At 41.8% G+C, this 23566-nt stretch overlaps 1 protein-coding gene across 3 annotated transcripts in view; it reads left to right on the top strand.

The window, feature by feature from the left end:
* The window catches only part of SH3KBP1 (SH3 domain containing kinase binding protein 1), a 436506-nt gene that overhangs the window by 276753 nt on the left and 136187 nt on the right, over nt 1-23566 (top strand). For all 3 annotated transcript variants that reach the window (XM_029240519.1, XM_029240521.1, XM_029240520.1), the window contains 2 exons: nt 10555-10684; nt 22921-23126. In XM_029240519.1, coding sequence (XP_029096352.1) covers nt 10555-10684; nt 22921-23126 — 336 coding nt within the window. The remainder of the gene's footprint in view (nt 1-10554; nt 10685-22920; nt 23127-23566) is intronic.

Below are 23566 nucleotides of genomic sequence, written 5' to 3'. Positions count from 1 at the left end.
TAAGTGAACTATGATGTGGGTAGAAGTGGAAGGGCTGATGCTAGCAGCCAGGTTTCTTGACTCTCATATAAACATGAAGTGAGCATGCATCAAAGCTTTACTTAACTCACTAATGAGGGCACCTGCAAGATTCTTGGTAAGGCTGGCTCAAAGAGAACGGCGAAAGAGCAAAGTATTCATAATGACTGAAAGAGAAAAAAACTTGATTAAGATTGCTAAGTTAGATGCACAACTACACAGCGTCCTGCAGGGCAGTGAAACTGTAACCTCTGAGGTTATCTTTTCTAGGGGATGAATCTCTTGCATCTCTGCTGGTCAAAGTTTATTTTCATGGTTATCTGACAAGACTCACTTGTTTTGCTTTTGGTTTTCTACCGGTTAACATCTACACTAACAGAGTTGTAAACTATCTCATAAATAGTGTGTCAAGCAGATACCTGTCCCTAGAGGATCAGTTAATGGGGCTCCCAGTGTGATACTGGGAGGACATGCAGTGGCCCCTTTGGCCTATTTCCCAGCTTTGGATAATTTATATTAGTATGTCATTCATTCACCATTTTTTTTATTCCTGGTGCCAAGCAGGGCACATAGGAGACATTTGTTGAAAGCTGAATGAGTTAAAAATGAATGCACAGCAGAGAAGAACATTTGTGCCAGTGGTAGAAGGGCACAGTTCATGAGACTGACACCATGGAAGAAATTCCAGGGGAAAAAATAAACAGTTGTGACTAAAAATAAAAGAGACTTAAAATTTTGGTATGATTTGAAGAAAGTTTAGCTAAACAAAGAGGACAACAAACAGGAAAAAAATTTGCAATAAATTAAGATGAAAAGTTATATGTAACATATGAAAATATTTTAGAAAGCTACTATAATAATGATAAAGTATAGATAGATCTGCTATAAACACACCTCCCACAAGGGGAAATAAAAATCTTAACCATGAGAAAATGTTCTGCCCTGCTATTAATTAATCAAATTAAGACAATAATGGGTACCTCTTTTTGAAAATCCTAAAACAGATTTAGTGGTAAGACTTGGCAATGCCTAGAAGAACTGGTGACTTTGTATATCTTTATGATCCTTGTATGAAGCTACTTAACAAGCACATCAATAGCTATACAAATCTGAATTAATACCCTTTGACTCAGTAATCTTACTCCTAGGAATTTATCCATGGAAATGGTCAACAGAAAAAAAATATGTGAAACATGTTAATTGCAGCAATGCTTGTGAGAATGAAAAGTCATCAAGAAAGGGAATAGTTGTGTGAATTAAGTCATATTATCCAGCTAGAAGATCGTGAAGCCATTAATATGGTAAACGCAGAGGCCTTTAAATCTGTATTTATTACAATACTGTGCGTTGTAATTATGTTACATTCCACTAACCTGAGAGCTTTTCAACAGTAGGGATCTGGTTTTTATCTATCTTTATATTCATAGTACCTGGAATAGTGCCTGAAACCTAACATATTCTTTAATAAATGCTTATTGAATAAGTAAATGAATAAATGGAAGTATGAAAAGTTTTTTTTCCAAAATAAATGAATATATCAGCCACAGATTTGCATACAGTAGGATACAGTCATCTAAAATCTATCTTTGTGCATGTGATCAAAAATGGAAAGGGACCCAGAATTGAAAATGGTTCTGTCATAGAAGATGATTTTTCCTTTAATGTTGTAATAATATTTTAAGAAATACAAATTAAGGTGAGGAAGATTATTAATAAATTTCTGGGAAATATTGCCCATTCTCAACTGCCTGTTGGCTCCAGGGAAACCGAACGAGGGTCGCTAAAGGAGAGGAATGATTGCAGGGCTGTTATTCTCCTTGCCTGGGAGAAGAACTTCACCACCGTCTACGGTCCCCGCCTCCTTTCCATCCCTGCCAGCTCTGTGCTAGGCTTCATTCTGGGCTTGCTTCAAGCAGGAAAAAGGAAAATTAACTGTGTAGCCTATGCTATTTGTGTAAAACAAAACATAAAGGTTTACCTTTTAATCCATATTTTTTAAATTATATCATCAAAAATTAATTTCCCTATTGTTGAAATTTACTTGTCATATTGCAGATCCTGGGCCATTGTCACTGTATAATATAAAATCTGCCCTTTTCTCTTATAATGGGTGTTATATAAATGCCATTGAGTAGCTATTGTCTAATTCCACAGAAGACTAAAAACAAAATAAACGAAAATCCCAAATAAACAAAAACCCTTAAATCACAGGAGCAGGTTGAGATAAGACCATAGTAATAGCTTTGCAATACTATAGAATCAATCTATTGGTCAATAAAAATATAACGTATCGTATTGTGTAGGTGTGTATATATATTTTTATTGATTGATTAATAGATTAATTCTACAGTATTCCAAAGCTATACACACACAAATGCCCATACTCCCTCCCACCCCAAGAGACAATTCCTAGGAAGGTTTTGAATGTATGGACCGGTTTTTTAGAACAGTTGAATGAAGTAGAGAATCCTAAAAAATGATATACATATATCTTAACATGTAATCTTAGCTTAAAATATAAAAATGTATATTTGTCTGCCATTTGTCAACACAGCCTCGTAGAGCCAGGGCATCTCCCTTAACTATGGGTTTGCTGGTTTGAGTTCTATCCTCTCTGCATCCATGATGCACCCTCTGCTATTCCACTGGTTTCTTTAAAGTGGATTGAGGACAACATAAGTGAAACAATCAGGGTTAACAATTCTTCTAAAATTCTACACTCCCTCACCCCTAATCTCTTTTAGTTGTCTTTTTCTACACCTGTTTCGGCACCGTTTTTTTTAAACCTTCAAATTATTATCCTATTCCTTCTCACCACTAGCTTTTTCTCTTCCATCCTACATATTTTGTACTCTTTAACCAAATTGTGTGCTAGCAGGAAGAGCAATGGATGGAAACAGGTTTGGGTGGATCACGGCCCTGACCCTTGGTAGGGTGAACAGCCCTTCTGGCAGAAGTTAGCAGCTCAGCTTGGATGGGTCTCTGCAGCGTGGCTAGAGGAGAAATGGAGGGTGTGGGGCGGTCCAGGAATGAGTAGGGTGAGCAAAGTGAAGGTCGCTCAGGAAGCGCTCACCATACTTCTGCCTCCTGGCTGGTCTGCAGGGAGAAAAAAAAGTCACTGTGCACTTAATGGGACTGGGCTGCCAATCCAAAAGGAAAGCTAACAGGCTAAATCCCCTGTAGGCATTTTTAAGGAAATCATTGTAAATACACACTTGTGACATTTTTGTCCAGCGTGGGGAGGATTGATCAATGCAGGCGAAGTTCTAATGATAAGAACAGAGATGGCACATGGACAGGGTTACCAGGAGAAGTGGCATTTGAGGGCCGCTGAAGTTTTGAAACTGGCTTGCTGGCCTATTGTTGGGGTTTGGTTTTTGTTTTAAAGTGCTTTGAAACCTCTTCTTCTTCCTATCTATGTTGTCTAGAGCCTGGGAAAGGCGCTGCATTTCCTCTTGTGCTAGATGAGCTTGGTCTCATCCAGTCTCTCCTCGTGGTGGCCCAAGGGGTGTTCAGAGATTCTGGCTGTTATTTGTTCTTTGTGGTTAGTTTTTGAGGTATTTCCCAGTGGTCCCCAGTCAGGCTGGCTAGATACTGAAGACTTCACTTTCTGACTTAGATAGAGCTTAACTTGGCCTTGTCGTTTGCAAAGAAAGGTCACTTGCATTTCCTAGAAACTTAGGCATCTTACTTATTGTGCCATGGAGAGAGATTTGGTTCTCTCAGCAGGAGTTAAAGAGGCCCTTGAAATTCTTCAAAACTTTTAACTCAATCAGACAACCTCTGTGTGTGTGGCTGGGCAATTTATCCTCATTTCATTTTTGGTGTAAGAACTCTGAGAACTCGTATGTGCAAAAGGAGGCCTTTTTGTTTTGTGCTTGCCCAAAGCTTGACGGGGAAGTCAGGTTCCTTTAAAAGCTGATTAATTAATAGGTGATCAAAGCACACCTAAATTCTTACCCATTAAGGCACCCTTTGCTTTAGAAGGGTTTGTATCCCTTTTCAAAAAAAGATAACATTAATGTAAGATTTTTTAAATTGTAATTTGATAATCTAGAGAGCCCAGGCTGCTGTACAATTATTTTTCCAAATAACTTTGGGGTGTACATCTCTGATTTCCTAATGCACAGAGATGGTAGAACGTTCATATTAAGGAGGCGGAAGACACGTTTTGAAGCAACGATGATTAGATTAGAATCATTGGCATACAAAACAGGCGACAACCACGTAAAAGTAACATCTTTGCAAGTTTAAATGTGATTATAATAGATTGGCATAGCTATGGGAATTATCAAATATTTGAGTGCTTACTTGGTAAGAGAAACTGTGCTTATAGAGATCCAAAGATTTATTGAACAGAACTCTGCTTTGAAACATGCTTGGTATAGTCGGGGAGGGTAAGATATACTCAACTAAGAAGGTGACTAATAACCCGAGATACTGTTAGAGTGGCAAATAATGGTGTTGACAAATGAGAGAGGAATTTGAAAACAAAGGTACTCAGTGAGAGGGAAGAAGATGCTTCCTAGAATAGGTGACATTTCAACTGGACATGTGGAAGGTGAGGAGTATTTGGATTCATTCAGCAAGCACAGCTGTATTGTGTAAGGCGCTGGGCTAGTCCCGAGGAAGGAGGGCAGGACGTTAGTACAGCTTTGCTCTGAGGTTGGGGATGACCTGTGAAGCTTTGGGCGCAGGTGTGGAGTACAGGAAGCAGGAGCTGGCAGATGCAATCAGATGGGAAAAATGACACTGCTGCCCACACTGAACTTTTATTTTTTAACATCTTTATTGGAGTATAATTGCTTTGCAATGTTGTGTTAGTTTCTGCTGTATAACGAAGTGAATCAGCTATACATATACATATATCCCCATATCCCCTCCCTCTTGCGTCTCCATCCCACCCTCCCTATCCCACCCCTCTAGGTGGTCACAAAGCCCTGAGCTGATCTCTCTGTGCTATATGGCTGCTTCCCACTAGCATCTGTTTTACATTTGGTCGTGTATATATGTTAATGTTACTCTCTCACTTCATCCCAGTTTCCCCTTCCCCCTCCCCGTGTCCTCAAGTCCATTCTCTACGTCTGCACACTGAACTTTTAAAGGAACACCCCCTTCAAAGTTTCCTTACGTGTGGCTGTTCTAAGGTGAACGCGTCCCCATAGACAATTCACTCACCAGGGAATAGTTACAGGATAAAGCTTCAGGATCTTGATTCATCAGAAGGGTTATCTTTCTGGCTTGATTTATCATTTGCTCATATTTTCAAGCTGGAATGATAGTAAGGATAGCCTAGAGTCATTTAGGAATCTGGGGACCTGTAGACTAGCCCATAGCTGTATTGAAGGACAGGACTTTCAAGCACTGCTGAAGAATGTCTGTAAGAGCCCTACCAGAAACCCTTGCCACTGTCAGGAAAATCGTGGATGTTGCTGTGTCTCATTGGACAGAGCTTGCTTAGGTCCTAAATAGAAATCGTATATATATTTTCTTAAGTCATTTTCCTCTAGATGACCCTACAGATTTCTCTTTTGAGGGACCCCCTCATGTGGAATAGGCTTATTCTCAAAAGAATAAGGGGAGGGGATAAAAATCAACTTCCTGTGTGTATGGAATGTTCTGGCCCTGCCTGGAAGAGGTAATTAGACAATGAAGGACATAGGAATTGGGGGAAAATATTGGCTCAGGCATTTAGAAGCAAGATAACACTTGTTTATAGTTGGCATGACTAGCTTTCCATGTCCCCAGATCAACAGGGATGGTTATTTAAAGCAATAAAAATAGAAAATAATGTAGGTATTTATGACTTCAGGAAGTGGTTCCCTCAAAAATATTTTCTCCCACTAATTCCACAAGTAGAAAAGGATGTTTTCTGAAAACAAATTGTATTTTTTTCAGCAATATTCAAAAGGTAAAACTATGTCTTAACACATTTACATGAAGTTCTAAAAGAGGCAAAACCAATCGTAGGTGATAGAAATCAGATTAGCGGTTGCTTGGAGGTAGATTGACGGGGGAGGAACACTAGGAAATTTTCTGGAATGATGGAAATGCTCTGTATGCTGGTAGAACTATGAGTTACACGAGTGTATGCGTTTGTCAAAACTGTTCGACTTGTACCATAAGATCTGTACCTTTAAATGAATTATATCTCAATTTTTAAAACTTTAAAAAACTATCTTGATATTTTCCTAGTTTAAAACATTTTCCAAAGTGCTTTCCCCTACCTCTCACAGGTAGGAAAAAGGACTGGTATTGAAATTCTCATTTAACTATTTCTGAATACATTTTTCAAATTGAGAGATAATTAACATATAACATTGTATTCCTTTTAGGTGTACAACAAAATGATTTGATATATGTATACATTGCAAAATGATCACTACAGTGAGTTTAGTTAACATCCATTACCACACATAGTTACAATTTTTTTTCTTGTGATGAAAATGTTTAAGACCTACTCTCCTAGCAACTTTCAAATATACAGTATAGTATTGGTAATTATTTACATTACATCCTCTGGATTTATTTATCTTATAGCTGGAAATTTGTTTTGACCCCCTTCACCCATTTTGCTCACCTTCCCCACCCCCTGCTTCTGCCAACCACCAATCTGTTCTCTATATCTATGAGTCTGTGTCTTATGTGTTTGTTTTTGTTTTTTTTAAGATTCCACATATAAGTGAGATCATACAGTATTTGTCTTTCTCTGTCTGACTTATTTCACTTAGCATAATGCCTTCAAGGAACTAGAAAAAGCATAAACTAAGCCCAAAGTTAGTAGAAGGAAGGAAATAACAAAGATCAGCAGAAATAAATGAAATAGAGACTAAAAAGACAATAGAAAAGATCAGTGAAACCAAGAGCTGGTTTTTTGGAAAGATAAATAAAACAGACGACTCTTTAGCTAGACTCACTCAGAAAAAAAGAGAGAGAGAACTCAAATAAATAAATCAGAAATGAAAGAGGAGAGGTTACAACTGATATCACAGAAATATAGATGATCATAAGGGACTATTATGAACAATTATATGCCAACAAATTGGCCAACCTAGAATAAATGGATACATTCCCAGAAACATAAAACTTACCAAGTATGAATAAATTTTGAGGAAAATTTTAGTGATGTTGAGATGTGGGCCTCTCCTTAGAGCTTGGTTTGTCCATTGTTCTTTTTGGAAAGAATGGTAAAACAGCTCTTGAAACAATGAAGCTGACTCCATTTGCCTGTGTGCCTCTCCCTCCCCCGTGTTCCCTCCTCCCTCACACCCGCCTCTCCAGTGTGCTTCTGACTGAGGTTTGGGTAACAAAGGGCAATTGGATGTAAAAAGCTATAGCAACCCTTAAATGGATTTTTCTGTCTTGCTGCTTGTACCCTGAAGTAGACTTTAGACTTGATGAATCTTGTTCCCCTTCCTGGTACAGTTGACAGGTAAAACTTCAACAGTGGAAAGTAGGAACTACAGGCATATCTCAGAGATATTGCGGGCTGTGTTCTAGACCACTGAAATAAAGCAAATATTGCCATAAAGTGAGTCACACAAAGTTTTTGGTCTCCTAGTGTGTATAAAAGCTATATTTACACTATCCTGTAGTCTGTTAAGTGTGCAATAGCATTATGTCTAAAATAATGTACATATCTTCACTAAAAAGTACTTAATTGCTAAAAAATGCTCACTGTCATCTGAGCTTTCAAGTCATTGTAGTAACATCAAAGATCATTGATCACAGATCAGCGTAACAAATATAATAATAATGGAAAAGTTTGAAATATTTGAGAATTACCAAAATGTCACACAGAGACACGAAGTGAGCAAATGCTGTTGGGAAAGTGGCGTCGATAGACTTGATCGATGCAGGGCTGCCACACACCTTCCATTTGTTAAAAAAAAAAAAAAAAGCAACATCTGTGAGGCACTGTGAAGCAAAGTGCAATAAAATAGGTGTGTCTGTATTCTGGGTAGTTAGGTACCCCAGACAGCAAGGTCATCTTTGTATTCACAGGCATCCTGTTCAGTGCCTTACAGATGTAGATAATGTTTGTAAGATTGGGTGGAGGTGGAGATGTTGAAATTCACCCAGCCTCTTCCCCAACTTGCAACAGGGCTGAGAACTAGAAACTACTTCCTTGGGCCCTGAACCACTTAGAGGCTGGTGATTGTGAAGACTTAAGAATTGCAGGGCACACAGACACAAACTGTTTAAGTGGTTTTACTGCATCTTTCTTTCTCAAACACTACCATGTAAAGCTGCCGTGCTCCCAGCTCTGGGCTGAAGGTGGGGTTCTCTCCTGGAACACAGCCATGGGCTCCAGAGCTGGCTGGGTTGCTCTCCGAGGAACACAGGGGTTTGTTCTCAACCTAGAGCCAAGGCCTGCAGAAGCCTGTTGATGAGTATGTGTTGGTGGGGAGAAGGTAGGTGTCTGTCCCCTTTTAATGCTTTCCTTGGGAAAGAAATCATAAGCCCTTGGTAACATCCATAATCCTCACTTTATTACAAAGGGATGCATTTCTCTCTTTAAATATAGAAACATAAACATAAGCAACTTGATTTCTAAGCAGGTAGTGTGCAGACTCTGTATGTTCCACTCTTGTAGAAGCTTTTCAAGGATAGGGTCTTTATCTGTTTTGTTCACCAGTGAATCTGTCCCGAAGTCCTAGGGCAGTGCAAAATATGTGCTCATTAAATATTGGTGGAATCGGGAGGGTCACACAGACCTGAGTGTGGTGTTACCTAATTAAGAACAGTGTGCAATATAGTCAGGGTCTCCTGGTCCCTTTTGCTCCTCACAGGAAGGAAGATTCCTTTTGTGGGGGAACGAGGGCTGCATAGGCCCCTATGGAGGATTTCCCCCAATTGATTTCCCTGCCATGCATTCGTTCATCCATCCATCCATTCATGAGTGAATGTAATCACTATGGGCTGCAGTGCCATCATCTTTATGCAGGAAGTTGAACTAGAATTTCGCTGAAGAGGGATAGTGTGGGGCTGGGGATCATTTGTCTCATATCACCAGCCTGAATCTTGCAACCAGAGCAGCAGTCTTTAGGAAGAAATAGCACCGAACAGCTCTCTCTGCTACTGGGGACAGACGCCCGCCCGCTCCGTGGTGCCTGTAATGGGAAGTGTACCCCCCAGGCGATGAGCAGTGGTTTGATTGTCTGCTCCTCTGCGCCCCGTGAGGCTAAGGATAGACGTCTGCTGGTTCCCTGTTGGCCATTCCTCTCAGACTGTGCTGTGACAGGGATGCGGGCATGTGGGGACGTGGCGAGGTGAAGACACCCCTGTTTTCCCAGCAGGCAGCCTGCCGATCCCACACATCAGGAGCGCTTCCTTCAGGGATCTCGGGCTGAAGCCACTCATTACTGGGGACAGGAGCGTTTTAGATACTGTCAAACTGAATCAAATGGAATCGGCCCAGCTGCCCTGCGCTGTCAGGGATTACGCCAGGGACTGCTCATTTGTGGTGCAAGCCCTTGGTCTTTCCCTCCTGACTTGTGATTTCTGGGAGAAAGAAGGTCATTTTATGGTTCCTTATTCAAGACAAGCACAAAGGACCCCACGCTACAAATCCTGTGACTATTTATATTCAGGCTTATGGTGAATCTTCCTAACCATTCTAATCCTATAAGAAGCTCCTTGAAAGGATAATACATAACGGTTGAGTTGACATAGACAAATGGAATGATTTCAACAGAAACGTTGTGAAATGACGTGATTTGGTATTGAATAAGGATAGTCATGCACGGGTGCCATTGTCTGGATTCTTTCCCGAAGATTCTGTGATCACACAGATATGATGGCCACTCTGTGAGTCTGTACCCCCATGAGCTCCCTAAATTGTGCTCTAAAATGCCATTCTGGTTGTCTCCATTCTGAGGCTGTGTCAGCACCTCCTGAATGTCTCTCACACACCCTCCCCTACTTATATCTGGCATTTCTGCTCTTCAAGGCCAACCTTAACTTTGATTCCTTTTTTTCTCCAAGCCTTCCTTTAGCATCCCAGATCTCGGCGAGCTCAACTTTGTGTAACACATTTGGTTTGTGCTAAGGCATGGTGTTTTCTTTTCTATTTACCTTGCATTGCTAGGTTTTGGTCATGCCCACCCTCCACCATCTGTAAACCATGTGTCCTTTCTACCTTGGTAGATTGTCCACTTCTTGAGGGGAAAAAAAAGGGTATATGAAAATACGATTTGGTTGGCGTCACGTCACAGGTCCTTCTATTACTCTGGTGTGTTACGTATATTCCTAATCAAAGGAAATGCCAAATTTCAGTTGGATGTTAGTGGAAATGAAGTGTTAATTCTTTTCCACTTGCGTTTATGGTCCCTAGGCTAAACCCCCCTTCCTGAGTCTGAATCTCGAGACACTGTGAGGTCTGCTTTCTCATTCCCTGTTAACCTGTAAGCTTTGGGTCCTGCAGCTCTCCCTGTGTGGGCTGTGCACTCGGCACTGTACAGATGGGAGAGAAAACTGGCAAGTACCACATCTAACCTGAACGCTGCCTCTGTTCTTCTGTTCACATCTGTGCAGGTAGAAGAAGGATGGTGGGAAGGTGTTCTCAATGGAAAGACTGGAATGTTTCCTTCCAACTTCATCAAGGAGCTGTCAGGGGAGTCGGACGACCTCGGCATTTCCCAGGATGAGCAGCTCTCCAAGTCAAGTAAGGAAGGAAGTCCTCCCACCATGCAGGACAGGGGTGGGGGCACCCACGGGTGCCGCTCCAGCCTCCCCTTGGTTCCACTGCCTGTGCTAAGCGATTGTGACAGAAGCTCATGAATATTTTCTTGGTTATGCTGCCTTAACCCACCGTGGTTTAGTAGGTTTATCATTGTGAAGGTGTGACGTGCATACCTTTCCCCCTGCGCAGATGCACACTGTGAACATCTCTGGATAGGTGACTGTCGGCCTTCATAGTCCCCCATGGATGGCCCATGTTGCTGTGCCTCCATATACTTCTAAAATGTCACTCACTGCAAGTTGATAATTATTTTTAAAATGAACCAAATGAGATTGTTAATATTTCTCAGCATCTCTTGAGGAACTTGGAGAAAATGGCACACACACACACACCCCCACACACACACCCCACACACAAATCATTGGTGGGGAGAAGGGCAATGTTCAGGACGCGTGTGTGCCAGCTCCCTTGAAAGTCTGCCAAGCCAGCTGAGGGCCCAGCCCCACCTCGGGTGAGCATGCGTGTCCATCTGTGATGGTGAGAACGAACTCCAGGTCTTTCTCTCTCCAGGGCCTGAAGCTCTCCTCCCTCCAGCTTCTCTGCTGCCTTTTCCAGCTCATGGAGCAAAAGGTCAGGACCGGGAAACTTTGTTCTCCCAGTCGCTAACCCAACTTCCTACGTGGGCGTCTGTGTATCTCTTGTGCCGTCTTGAGCCAAGGTCATGGGTGTGAATGTCATAGAGGCTCGACTGTGTCTTAGCGGTTCGGCACTACCTGGGGCTGCAGACTTTCCTTTCTAACAAGAAGAAGACAGCTCAGTCCTGTCAAAATAATTCTTAAACAGCTTTCTTTTCCATTTGGAAAAATCTGACTTGAGTGGTATTTTCAAGTTAGTTGTGTCTCTTTAACCAGTAGCATGATTGGGCAAATCCCCAATTTGGAGGTAAAGCCATTTCTGGAGTCGTGCTCAGGCCACCTCCCTCACTTGGTGTTCAGTGGCACTGGCCAGTTGGCTCAGTGGCTTCCAAAGTCTGGAGCTCCCCATCCCTGAACCTCATTCCATCCTGGGGTCTGTGATAGGAAAGACAGGAGGTGATTTGGGGGCAGAGGAAGCATCTTGAAGCTCCTGCTGCCTTCTCTGGTATGGGGCAAGGAGGTTCTCTGCTAACATGGGCCAACTGATGAGTGTGGCCGGGAGGGGAGAAAGTGTCCTTGACCCCATGATAGTGGGACTTCTGTGGCTTCCAAATTGCACATTAGAATTCTAACTGCCATGGTGTCTCCTTTCATACACTGCAGCAGTATTGTACCTGGTAATTGGGTCCCATAATAAGAATACTATATCTTAGGGATATGGTGGATTAAATGGGCTTTCTTGGAGGGAGGACCAGATCGGGTCATTTTGCCATTATTTCTGTGGAAGTGTGTTATGAGTTCCAATAGCAATAATGTATATAAACCACCTCACCTATAGAAGACCCTCTATTAAGTGGTCACTTTCATTGTTAATCATGATGAATTATTGGGACACAGCCAGTTAGTAAGTTGAGGCTGCTTGCACACCGGTTAGTACTGTGCTCACTGAAGCATTGTCTCTGCATTTGGAAATTACTTTGGGATTCCTGTACTCAGGCAGAAAAGGAGATCTGGAGAGGTATTGGACCACATCTTTGGGAGAACCTTGACCTCTTGTTATCCTGCCATGTTAGGTATGCTTTCAGAGCTGGAGCTCAGAGAAGTCATGCCTCTTGTATTTTTGGAACTGTTGAAATAAACTGTCTCCTCTTACTCCAAGTCAATAATGTGGACATTTGACCCTGCTTGACCCCTTAGCTCAAAGCACACAGTGCTGGAATTCCCGGGGCAGGAGGTTAGGAGGCGGAGTGGAATGGTCTTCCCAATCACTTCGCCTTCTGTCACATGCTCTGAAGGGGCTGTTTCTCTCATGGAGACTGCTGTCCCCAACGCTCATTCAATTAAAACCTGCCATTTCAGAGCTAGGAGAGCCTAGTAATTCCGGCAGCCATGTTTAGTTACCACAGGAACTGTCCCTTGTCAAGGGGGTTTCTGAGGTCTCTGGAGAGGCATGTTCTCCTAACAAGGATGGATGCTTGTGAAATAAGTACATGGCTTTTTTTTTTTTTTTTTTTTTTTTTGCGGTACGCGGGCCTCTCACTGTTGTGGCCTCTCCCGTTGCGGAGCACAGGCTCCGGACGCGCAGGCTCAGCGGCCGTGGCTCACGGGCCCAGCCGCCCCACGGCATGTGGGATCCTCCCGGACCGGGGCACGAACCCGTGTCCCCTGCATCGGCAGGCGGACTCTCAACCACTGCGCCACCAGGGAAGCCCCAGTACATGGCTTTTGTAATCTTCCTGTATGTGCAATTAAGGAGAAGAGGGCCCATCTATTGATCTTTCTACCTGTCTGTCCATATCCATCCATCCTTCCTGCTTTCCTTCTTTTCTTCTATTCTTCGTTCATTCAGCTTTTACTTGGCCCCTGTTGTTACTAAGATGCTGTACAAGGTACTGAAGATATACAGAGACAAATCAGATAGGGTCCCTGTCTTCAGTCAGCTCGCACTGTGGAAAGGGGGTGCACAAATCAGCGACAGTTCAGGAAAGCACCACACGTGCTCTGCTAGCCAGGTATCTGAGGAAAAGTGGGATACACAGGCAGAGAGAGGCCGGTCCCATGGGGATGCAGGGACAGTGGTGGTCACAAAGGGCTTCATAGGAAAGCAGATGTGATTATAATGTCCCTAGGGCTTGCTAAATTGAAATAATCCCCTGAAAGAGAAATACCATCTCTCAGTGTTCTCACAGGCTGTTCAGTAACTGTTTACACTCTGATGGTAAAATATATATAATTAGATCAGATCACATGCAGAAATTACGTATACTGTTAGGATTTGTCTACGAGGAACCTTTGGTTTTAGAGTGAACCTGCTCGTTCCCTATCCCCAGAGAATGGTGTTAGTAGTTTCAGTGTACTTTACTTTACAAAAGAAACACGTTTTTGTTTTGAAATAATTATAGGGTCACAGAAAGTTGCCAAAAAACAAAACAAAACCAAAAAAAAAACCAATGTACAGGGCGGTCCCATGAACCCTTCATGCAGTTTCCCCCAGGGGTAACATCTAGTATAACTATAGTAAATGCGTATTTACTTTTATCATAGAACTGAGAAAGACAAATGTAGTTAGTGCACAAAAGATATCTAGGTTTTTACTCTGGTATGAGCCGAACTATAGTTAATAAAGGTCTTTGTTAGACCAGCCCACTTAATACCCTTCATAAATTACAGTCTTCACAGAGGGTGCTTAATTAATACATGGCTCTGGGGCTTCCTTGGTGGCACAGTGGTTAAGAATCCGCCTGCCAATGCAGGGGACACAGGTTCGAGCCCTGATCCCACATGCCGTGGAGAAACTATGCTCGTGCGCCACAACTACTGAGCCTGCGCTCTAGAGCCTGCGAGCCACAACTACACAGCCCGTGTGCCACAACTACTGAAGCCCATGTGCCTAGAGCCCGTGCTCTGCAACAAGAGAAGCCACCGCAATGAGAAGCCCTCGCACCACAACGAAGAGTAGTCCCTGCTCGCCGCAGCTAGAGAATGCCCACGCGCAGCAACGAAGACCCGCTGCAGCCAAAAATAAATAAATTAATGTTAAAAAAATACATGGATCTGGGAGTAAGTCAAACTCCTAATGTTTACACCATTTTGGTAATTTTTAGAGCTCCTAGTGACATCATATAAAAATCCTCTCAATTTAAATGCTAGTAGACATTGGGGGAGGTTTTTTTTTAAGACAGATAAAATCTATATCCTGGTACATATGAAGAAAACTTTGTGTACAGTGTATCCTCATACATCTCTTTGTTATACACACACACACCTACCTCTGTATGTGCACACACTTCTTTGATATTTGTAGTCTTCACATTGCTACTTCCAGAAGGTTTTTGAGGATACTTATTCATTTGAGTTTTGTTAACCAATGGATGAATGCAATTGAAGAAACATTGCATTTTATTTATAAGGAAGTGTGCCACGACAGCTTGACACATGGTAGGTGTTCAGTAAATGCTTGCTGAATCCTTCTTACTCTGAGGAGGCATTTTTAGCTTTGAATGAAAGGTATAAATTGCTTGAACTTGCTTTTCTTTTACCCTGATGTATTTTTATATATGGTAGTTGGTTATGAAAATCTCTAAACTTTAGATCTTTGTTCGGGGTAATCTAATCTATCAAGGAAAGAGTTACAGCAGTTCTGTTGGTTGATATGTTCATTTAGACATTTTATCTATTTTAACAAGAAAATTCATTGTCAGGTAGTGGCAGAAACTTTTTGCTGTATATTTAAATTTGAAAGCATCTTTACCTTTCATAGCATTTATGGAACTTTAAAGGTGCTTTTTCAAAAAGATTTTTGTCAACTTTTTATTATAGAAATTTTCTAACGTACGCAAATCGAGAGAATAGTATGATGAACCCCTGTGTACCTGTTACCCAGTTTCAGCAGTTAGCAACCTGTGGCCAATTCATTGTAATTATACCACTACACAATCCTCCCCTGTATTATTTTGAAGCAAACCCCAGATATCCTATAATTTCATCCATAAATATTTTAATATGTGTCAATAAAAGAGTATCTTAAATACTGTTATCACTCCGAATTGTAATAATAATAATAATTGCAATTCCTCAAAGTAATTACCTATATGGTCAGTGTTCACTTTCCCCTAATAGTCTTCTATTTTTTAATGGAATTTGTTAGTTCGAATCTGCACCCAAAGAAGGTACATACCCTGTGGTTGGTTGATATGTCTCAACTCTCTCTGAATCTCTAGATTCTTCTTCCATGTTGCCTTTTTTCGCTGCTACTTTTTGCTGAAGGAACTGAGGTCCTTTGTGCGTTAGTTTCCCACAGCCTGCCTTTTGCTGATTTCATCTCTGCTGTGTCGTTTACTCTATATTCCTACAAGTTGATAATTGGATCCAGGGCCTTGATTAAATTCAGGTTTGAGAGAGAGATTTTTTTGGGGTGGGGGCCAGAGCTGCTTCATAGGTGGTGATGGATAGTCTATCTGGAGGCTCATAATGTCTGGCTCTCTTTGTTTTTGAATATTAGCAGCCACTGATGATTATCACCCAGATCTATGCACTCATTAGGGCTTGCAAAATGGTACCCAAACAGGGAATTTTTTTTAAAAAAGAGTGAAATGGGCTCCCATGTAGCAGATCAATAGTGAAAACAAATGTTGAGTAAATTAGGTTTTTAAAAAACAAAACATCCAAGGGTTTGCAATAATTGTGCGGGCAGGATCTTATGTTAGGGATGGAAAGGAATTGAGAGCTCATCTAGCCTGGTGTCAGATGAGAACACTAAAGCCCAGTGAGATGAAGTCCTGGGTGTGGCCTCGCTTCTGAGTGATGAAGCCAACATTACATGCAGGCCTTCCTGCATATAATTTGCACATACTTTGGTATTGCTCCCATTACGGCTTGTAGTTTACCCTTTCACGGAGCATCTGACAAATTTCAAATCTGAGTACAGTTTAACTTATTTCTTCTTATGATCACAGATTATGATGAATTAATTACCTTTTCAGTTACAATTTTGCACATGCGAGTATTGACTAAATGGTGTGAAATAGAACTAATTACAAATTATATTGATATTATTGCATTAAATTATAATCAGAAAATATCTTGATCTATAAGATTTATTTGGATGTAGAGGCAAAGAAATCCAGATATGACTACTGTCCAGTTTCAATTTCATACATACTTTGCTTCACATTTAAGATAGAAATGTGACTTTCCTGTTTCCAACATCTTTTTTATATTATTTAATTTCTTAGATTATAAAATAATTCTTGTAAAACTAAAAAGTATTCCTGTTTTCTTGTTTTAAAGAAAAACATCTTTTAGCTGCAGAAACATTTTAAGCTATTTCCCATAGTTTTCAGAGGGAGAAGGTTTGCATTTTCTTTCTATAACCATTAATAACCATGATATTTAAGTTTGAATTGACTTTATTTTCCTAATTCCTTATGTTTGAGTTTTAGGTTCAGATACTTTAGTGACTCGTCAAGCGAAGGCAAAGATGGAGATGGCCTTTTAAAACTTAGGGCAAACCACTCCCATGATATAGGAACATTTTATTTCATTAGCTGTAAGAAAGAAATGGATTGCTTGTGCCCCTTGCCTATAAGAGCTAAAGCCAGGCTGGCACCTCCCCCCACGCTTTGGTGTCTCCATACTTTTTAATATTAAATGTTATTTGTTTTGTGTATGAGGTTCTGTTGGCAGTGAAGAGCAATTAGCAAATTGATGAAATAGAGTTTCAGGCAAAATTAGATGCTAGCATAAGCATATGATTTTGTGTTGAAATTTTAAAATGCTTCCCTTTTACAGTGTTTGCTGTCTTCAAGTACTAATATTTAATAGTGACAGTAGAATATTCCTCCCCCCCCAAAAAAATAAACAGCACTCATATTCATGGACTTTCCAGTTGCCCATCTCTTCTGTTCTCTAGATGGAACGTGTGTGTCCTCACTCACCCCCAGCCCAGGCTCCATTTCCAGTCCTCTTGCTGCCAGTGGACGGGGCGGGGGGTGGGTATTTTGCAGAAATGCTTGGCCATTCAGAGACAGCAGGGCCATGTCTACCTCAGTGATGCTCAGAGTTGATCCTGGGGAAGAAGAAAGGGAGGTTCTCTTGTACTTGGAGGAACTTTATTGAAATACTGATTCCTTTTTCTTACTTTTTTCTGACATGAAAAGGACTGCTGCCATTCAGTTCTGGGGGGCCTGGCTCACAAAACAGCTGTATTCCTTGGGAGTAATGTTACCTTAGTGATGGAAGTTAGGCAGAATAAAAATTCACCCAAATAAAAACTAGCCACTGTTACTTGCTCCACTTTGCCATCAAAGTCCTCAAGAGCTACAAGTCTAAGGAGAACATGTGAAACACTTGTTTCTTTGGATTATCCTTATGTAGCCAGTGATTTGAATATCTAAGTTTTTGCTTTAACTGGACAGAGCACATCTGTCAAAAAGGGCAGATTTCAAAGCAGTGGTGTACCACCATGTCTGCAGGACACAGAAATTGGCAATACCTGATTCCATTTAATTTGTTGATCTGATCATTTACAATCCCTTTCATGTTATTAGGAGTGACATGGCCCAGAAGTTTACACGATGGTCCCTAATGGAATTTCCCATTTTCCTGAAGAATGTTTCTAAAAAGTTAGACAAGTTGCTCTCTCTCACTCAGTTCCACTCTCTGTCTCTCTGTAAATGTAGCCTACCTTTTCATCCCTCAGACTTATTATGAGGGAGCTATGTAACTGGCCTCCAGTTCGATATTCAGCTCACAGCCGTAATAGGACCTATTTTTTGCATAACCTAGAGTAATGCATATATTAATTGAGCTTGTCTTTACCAAACCATTTTACCTGCTGATGGTACTCTCTGTAGGGTGTGTGTGTGTGTGTGTGTGTGTGTGTGTGTGTGTGTGTGTTCACCCTCAAACTGGGGCAGAGTGTGTGTAGTCTATGTACTTACTCGTGGTTCCAGAGAGATTTGGGCTTTAGCCATGTGTCCAGTCTTATGCTATTGATAACCTCTACTTGTAACAACAAAAAAGAAGATAATTTGCATTTGACACTGGGTGAGTCCTATGTCCTCATGCTTAAGTACAGTCTCATGACTGATATGGCAAAACCTCAATTAAGATGTTTCAGGAAATAGGGTTTTCTGGTGTCTTTGCTGCTAAGCAGAAAACCCCTTACATTGACATGGAAGCCACGATTGGTTTCAAACCTCATTGGTGAAACCCCCCCCCCTAGAATGCTTGTACCTTTTCTTGCTTCAAGATGCTAAGAACGAAAAATCTTTTAAAAGGGATTTTGTGCCTCGTTTAGACTCTTGGGGTCATGAATATCAGTTTGTATCATACTGGGCTCTAGGGGTAGAAGATAAAAAGGATAATGGACCAAAATCTATAGTATGTTCGGGTCACACTCTCCAAAGAGAAGAATGAGTTAACTAAGGAATCCGATTGATTGGATTTCCTCTGGTTGAGGTTTTCCTACTCTTGAGGTATAATGTTGAAGTGGCTTCCAGGTTTAAATTGGGCATAATCCACATGCCAGGCATTTGCAGAGGTGAGCCCTAATGCCAGTGCTCATTGCCATCATGGTTGCATGGGGACTTTGGGCTCATTCTGTAACATTCTTAAATTCTGCCTAATGGTTTCTAATTAATTTTGTGGATGAAGCTCTTGCAGTGGATTCATTGAAGACAAGTTCAGTTAAAGACTCTCCCTCTTCCTTCTTTTGCCATCATTTGCTCCCCTTCCCTCTCTCTTGTTTTTCTCTCCCCTTCTCTTCTCTCATTCACTGTCAGGAAAGACTACCTTTGAAGGGACAATTCTGTACCGAGCTGCACCGGGAAAGACGGAGGGCCACAGACGCTATTACAGTGAGTGACCTTAACAGCAGGAGGCAATTGTAAAGATAAGATCTGGGTTCTTGTGTTTTTTGATGCAGCTGCACTTTCCTGAGCTGCTCATGCTTCTGCCAAGTGTCTGTGAATTTCTGATCCAAGGACATGGACTTATTTGCCTGAGATAAGTGCCGTCTCCTTGGTGTGTGCTGCGGGAGCATTCCCATCACCAGCCCCTGGCGCTGTGTTGTTTGCTTTGTGCCTCTGTCATGTGTGTGACATGCGTGCATGAACCATGCGTGCAGAGAAAGGATCAGTAACATTGGTCATGGCATATGTGTTTGTACCAGTATCTCTGCGCCTCTGGGGTGGTGTAAGATGGCTTCCTGTGGAGATGTCAGCCTCTCGTGGTTATTGCTTTTACTGAGTGGGTCATGGGAAACCAATAAGTCATTTCCTCATTGCGGGGTTCAAAGAAGTAAGATTTTGGTAAGAAAAGTCCGTGCCAGAAATGGTATTTTGCTTTGCGCATTCAGCCGATCACCACACGGCAGACTTCTTTTGGCAGGACCAGTGTGTAGCCTTTTGTGCTGTGAAAGAAAGCTGCCAAAAGTTGAGGGGAAGGAGATGAATGAGGTTAATGAATGAATCTCGTGAAGTTCGTAGAACAGTCCTGCCACACAGTAAGCACTACACGTGTGAGTGTAAACTTGAAAATAAACAAAAATGGCTCACGGCCTGGAATATTAAGGAAATTACTGGCAATGACTTTTGTGTAATTTGGCCAGTTATATGAGCGGCCAAAGCAAACTTGAGGAAGCTTTGTTCTTTTTTCACTGCGAAGGAAAAGCATCCACCTTAGTGTGCACGTACACACATGTGTACATAGAGACGTACACACAGTGATGAAGGAGAAGGTTCACGTGTGAACACCGGAGCCACACTTCTCAAACTGTCTGCAGTGAAGTGTATTTTTATTTCCATTCCCCTGCGGACAGACATCGGGTACTGCTGGCTTGCCTTCACTGCGCATGCGCTGCACCACCCGCCCCTCCCAGCAGGAGCAGGCAGACAGATGTTGGTCTGTGCCCTGTTCACCCAGACGCGTCTGTTGGCCGCACGTCCGGAAGTAGCACCAGCGCACACTGTTATAAGCATTTCCAGACACGGACACTTTCTGTGCTTGTCCCTCTGTGTACCGGGAACGAGCCCTTCATGATCTTGGCTCCAGTCCACAGACCTCACTTTGGGTTGCACTGCCCTCGAGTGTCACCTGGCATTCCGAGCACGACACAGGGATAGTTCACATAATAGTGTGTGTTATGAGCACCAGTGGCTAAAAGATACAGCACCAAAAAATGAAAAGCCACCTTTCTTTTCCTCTGAAGGGAAGGAACTAGATTTTGAGTTATTTCGTCAACCCAGATATTCAGACATTTAATTTCATAGTACTTAAGAGTGATAGAAGCAACCTACCAGAATATCCGGAAGAAAGATCTGCCATGTGTTTCCTTCCCGGCCCATGCTTGTGTGGTTGAATGACCGTGCAACCTTTCCCTGTGTAACATAAAGAGTATTTCTCACAGTGATTAATGTGATATTATTAAGATGAGCCCGGAAGGTGGCAAATCCCTAAAACCAGAAGCTCAGTGAAATCAGGATGGCAGTGGTTGAAAATATTGTGTTTCTAGCTAATGAGGTATGATAAAAGAATCCTTCAAATTCTTCTCTTTGAAGAACTAAAACAGACTTGCCCAAATCCATTTGCCCTGCTGCCTTCTGCTTGTGGTGCTGGTGGTGGTGGTGGTGGGGAAGGGGAGCAGTGATGTTTTCTCTTCACTAACCATTTCTTTATTCCGCCCTCAAATGCTTCTTTCCAAACCAGAAAAGAATATACAAGCCATTTATCACACAGAAAAAATCCATACGGCAAAATGAGAACATGTTAAAGGGGAAATGACACAACATTTAGACTCCAAAATTATATCTCCAGCAGGGGTATTTCCAAAAACAATGAACAGATAAACACACGAATGGATAGCTAATCCAGGGAGGTTCTCCATGTTTGCACACTCGCATCCAGTCCTGTAAATTGGAGCCGACCCCCTTGTTGTGGGCTGTTCCTCATTGTTTTGCCCTCTGTTCTTGCTCATAAATGCTGTTCTTTAGTTAATTAAAATGTACACCAGGGATCTTCCTCCCCACACCCTCCTTTTTGGCTTACAAATACCATTTTATTGAAAACAGCAGCAACGACAAACACAGCCATTGTTTAAAGGATTTGATTTTGAAACTTGTTAGCAATTTATAATGACCTTTCTATATTTTTCTGTTTTCATTTAACAGTTTCTTCCTGCACTGAGACTTCTTTATTTGAGTGACTTCAACATTTTGTGACATTTTATGTGAGCAATTATTTGATGTATCATTCTTATGTACTAAGAGGCCACCTTACATGTAGGAAGATAATGCACAGTGTGGCTAATAGAGAACAAAATTTGATGGCATACTTTCATCCCAAGGGCATCATTGCCATCAGGAGATATATAGTCAATGTTCAGGAGCTATTCTACACATCTAGAGGCTTTTAGAGACAGGCTTAATGGCACTTTCCATAAGATATCCTTTTAATCCTGCCCTTTGATGGCATGACTAATGTACTGACCATCAAAGTAAGACTGTACACCCAGAAATTAACTAGAAACAGGCTCTTCCTTTTAGGAACATGATTGTGGGCAGAGCCTGGGGAAAAAAAGAATCTGGGGAGGTAAGTGTCCATGTTGTCTTGCTGATATCTATTTGATGACTTCCAACTCATGCCACCAGAGGTCAAAGGAAAGGTGTCATGTCCCCAGTGTTCTTCTTTGGAAAGGAGTTCAGCTCTGGGGAGGTGTTGGTGTCAGAGGAGGGAGGAAGAACTGTAGGCTTAGGGGATTCTGGCCTCCTGGAGGGCAGCTTCCTTTCCCTCTTTAACAAATATAATCATCTTGCCAGTGAAAGTGTTTCAATGTCAAGTTTGGTTTAATGCTTTCCTCGAGAAACATGTCTGCGTGCATTTATTCCTTGTGAAGCCATCCAAAGAGATTTAATTCTTTGGCAGTCATAATTTTGTGTGGTTTCTTTAATTGCTAATTTGTTTAAATGGCTTTTAGCTTTACAGTTTCCCTTTAGGAAATGTTACTTTCATTGCTAATTGCTAACTGACGTGAGTCATAGAAATGGGAGGTACAGTATGTGGTACTGACTAGGTGGGGAGGCGAGGAGGGGGCGGGAAGAGTTGTTATTGCACAGACTGCAGCAAAACAAATTTGGCTGAGAACCAGGCTCTGGCTGAAAAGAGGTGAAATGTCACATTTACGAAGAGATCTGCTTTGAAATTAGATTTTCTGAAAAGTTTTGATTCACTTCTTAAAATTAAAAGCTGGGAACAGAGGGTGGGAGGGAGACACAAGAGGGAGGAGATATGGGGATCTATGTATATGTATAGCAGATTCACTTTGTTATACAGCAGAAACTAACACACCATTGTAAAGCAATTATACTCCAATAAAGATGTTAAAAAAAAAGCTGGGGGTGGGGAGATGGAACAAAACTCAGAGCCGCCCCCATGCAACATATTCACACGCTAAACGAAAAACCGCAGTGCAAGTTATCCCATACCCAGTGACACTTGTAGCAGTGGTTCCTGGCTGGCTATGAAGTGCTTCACGGCTATGGCTGATTTCTGAGCTCTTTCTTTCCCCGTCCCCACTCTTGACAGGTTTAAGGGAAACCACAGGCTCCGAGAGTGATGGGGGTGACTCGAGCAGTACCAAATCCGAGGGTGCCAACGGGACAGTCGCAACGGCCGCAATCCAGCCGAAGAAAGTTAAGGGAGTGGGCTTTGGAGATATTTTCAAAGACAAGCCAATAAAGCTAAGACCAAGGTCGATTGAAGTAGAAAATGACTTTCTGCCTGTGGAAAAGGTATGTTCAACAGTTTCTGTTTTATTTCAACGTAATGCGGTGTATCCAAAAGTACCTTGTAGGGCTTGGCGTCTACGGCTTCCTATGCCTCTTCTGAGGTTTCATTGTCCTCGTGTGCAGCTCTCCTTCTATATAGGAACAGCTTTCCTCGAAAGGCTCATGCTCTAGTTTGCTGTTGCTTTTCTTACTGATCTCTCGATGGAACGTTTCTCAGGATGACTTTTCAAATAGACCGGCCCTTCTGTATTTCCTCCTCAGAAAAGCCACTCATGCCTGGACCCAGCTAAACACATAACCTTGGTACTTTTCAACCTCTCTTCTATCCTGGTAGGTTTCTCTTGTGATTTGTGCTTGGGCGTGTTGACTAGTTCTGCAGTAGAGAGAGGGGTTGTGTAGTTTTTTTCTCAAGGTATTTGGTGGAAATGATTTCATACTACTGA

Source organism: Monodon monoceros, unplaced genomic scaffold, assembly GCF_005190385.1.
Source record: "Monodon monoceros isolate NGI ecotype Baffin Bay Population unplaced genomic scaffold, NGI_Narwhal_1 Super_Scaffold_22, whole genome shotgun sequence".
Taxonomy (NCBI): domain Eukaryota; kingdom Metazoa; phylum Chordata; class Mammalia; order Artiodactyla; family Monodontidae; genus Monodon; species Monodon monoceros.
This window is presented reverse-complemented; position numbering and strand designations above follow the sequence as displayed.